The 1757-nt window shown below is 47.1% G+C and overlaps 1 protein-coding gene across 1 annotated transcript in view; it reads left to right on the forward strand.

Annotated features, from left to right (window-relative positions):
* Positions 1-452: 452 nt before the first annotated feature.
* T265_12975 (hypothetical protein) overlaps positions 453-1757 on the forward strand; it is a gene marked incomplete at both ends in the record, with an annotated part of 6291 nt that continues 4986 nt past the window's right edge. Inside the window, 2 exons of the mRNA XM_009166589.1 lie at positions 453-758; positions 792-954. Of these exons, the coding sequence (XP_009164853.1) occupies positions 454-758; positions 792-954 (468 nt within the window). The remainder of the gene's footprint in view (positions 759-791; positions 955-1757) is intronic.

The following is a 1757-nucleotide window of genomic DNA, read 5'->3' on the forward strand; positions in this document are numbered from 1 at the left end:
TAGCCGACAGAAGCTCGTTTATCGAAAACCTTAACCTATCGAAGAAAATTTTAACGTAAAAATATGAAACTTGCTCATTGCATCCTCACACCAAAAAACCACCATAATCTTTCTTTGTTTTGTTGGAATCTGTATTATACAATCTCATCTGCCGTAACAATGGAGGGGGGTCCTTAATCCCTAAACCTTGAACTACGAGCTTTGGGCTTCACGCCTGATGACGTTACAATGATACATCTAGAACAGGATTTTTTCATTTTAAAGATAGTCATAGTATGTGTGTCGGCTCTCAAAGTTGGTGCACTCAGGCCCAATGTGCAAGCCCCTGTCAGTGTTTAAATACACGGACCGCTTCGAAGCGCTGTTTTCGACTGTCCTGACGTGCGTACAAAATGGGCAGGCGGCCGGCTCGATGGTAGGATAAAATATAGTTTATTGTTTCATTAAATTAGCTATCGGTATTGCAAAAACAAGCCATATCCGAAGTCCCGGTTCTGTCGGGGGGTCCCTGATCCAAAGATTCGAATTTATGATCTCGGTCGGAAGAAAGCTGACGTACAGGAATTCCCACTTTGTGTGCATCTAATATCCGACGAGTATGAGCAACTTTCCAGCGAGGCTTTGGAGGCTGCGCGTATCTGTGCGAATAAGTATCTACTGAAGCACTGTGGGAAAGAGAACTTTCACGGGCGTGTGCGTGTGCATCCCTTCCACGTCATTCGCATAAACAAGATGTTGTCATGCGCTGGCGCTGATCGGTGAGTCTCCTCAATGCATATCATTTTCCCCAGTTTGCAGACCGGTATGAGAGGTGCCTATGGAAAGCCGCAGGGCACTGTTGCTCGTGTAGACATTGGACAAGTCATCATGTCAGTCCGCGCGCGAGATCAACACCAGGCGCAGGTGATGGAAGCCCTGAGACGCGCTAAGATGAAGTTTCCAGGTCGCCAGAAGGTGCGTTCCGTTGATAATGTGTCGGGTGTGTAGTTCGCTTTAATACCCTACAAAGTGGTGATGCGGACAGTACTCCATGATCTTGTTGTCCGAGCTTAGAAGCACCCAGAAACCCAGTATTAGATTCACTTGTATATCTCATAGGTAACTGCCTCGAAGCTTTTTTTCTTAAATGCGAGCGGTCATACTCGGTGATCTGTTCATTTCACTCATCCTTCTAACTCAGTGGAACTGCACCCCAGCGACATGAGTTTCTCGTTTATGCATACTTCCCAGCGGGTTGCTGTTGTTAAATGGTACCATTGTAGTAACGATTCAAAGTTGACCAGTTTTCGATGTTTGTTTTATAAACACTAATGCTGATTAGTGTAAGGAAAGTCAAAGCAGACAATCTTGGGGTAGCTTCGACTCATTTACTGCACCTACCAGAAATGGCGCAGAACGAGGCCACCCCGTCCCTGGATGCAACGGTCGAAAGTGGAGTGGTTCTGACCACTGGGCTGTCTCGAGCTCGTAAAGAAATGTAGCCAGTTTTAAAAACAGCAACCTCATCCTGGAAGGCGTACAACAACAAAACCCAAGCCCTTCGTCATCTCTTTCACGCCTTTCTGCCAAGTCATGTGCTGTCCACCTCGCGGTTCGAGCCATCCTGAAGGAGGCACAGAGAACAACACTCGTCTCGGTAGACGGTGTTTCGGCATGCGTAGCACATGACCGAGCCATCGTAGTCGATGATGCTGGATGTTTTCCCGGATTGAGGTGCCTGCAGCACAACCAAATACCCGTTTTCTAATCGCCTCGTT

This window comes from Opisthorchis viverrini (genome assembly GCF_000715545.1).
Source record: "Opisthorchis viverrini unplaced genomic scaffold opera_v5_28, whole genome shotgun sequence".
In the NCBI taxonomy this organism is placed as follows: domain Eukaryota; kingdom Metazoa; phylum Platyhelminthes; class Trematoda; order Opisthorchiida; family Opisthorchiidae; genus Opisthorchis; species Opisthorchis viverrini.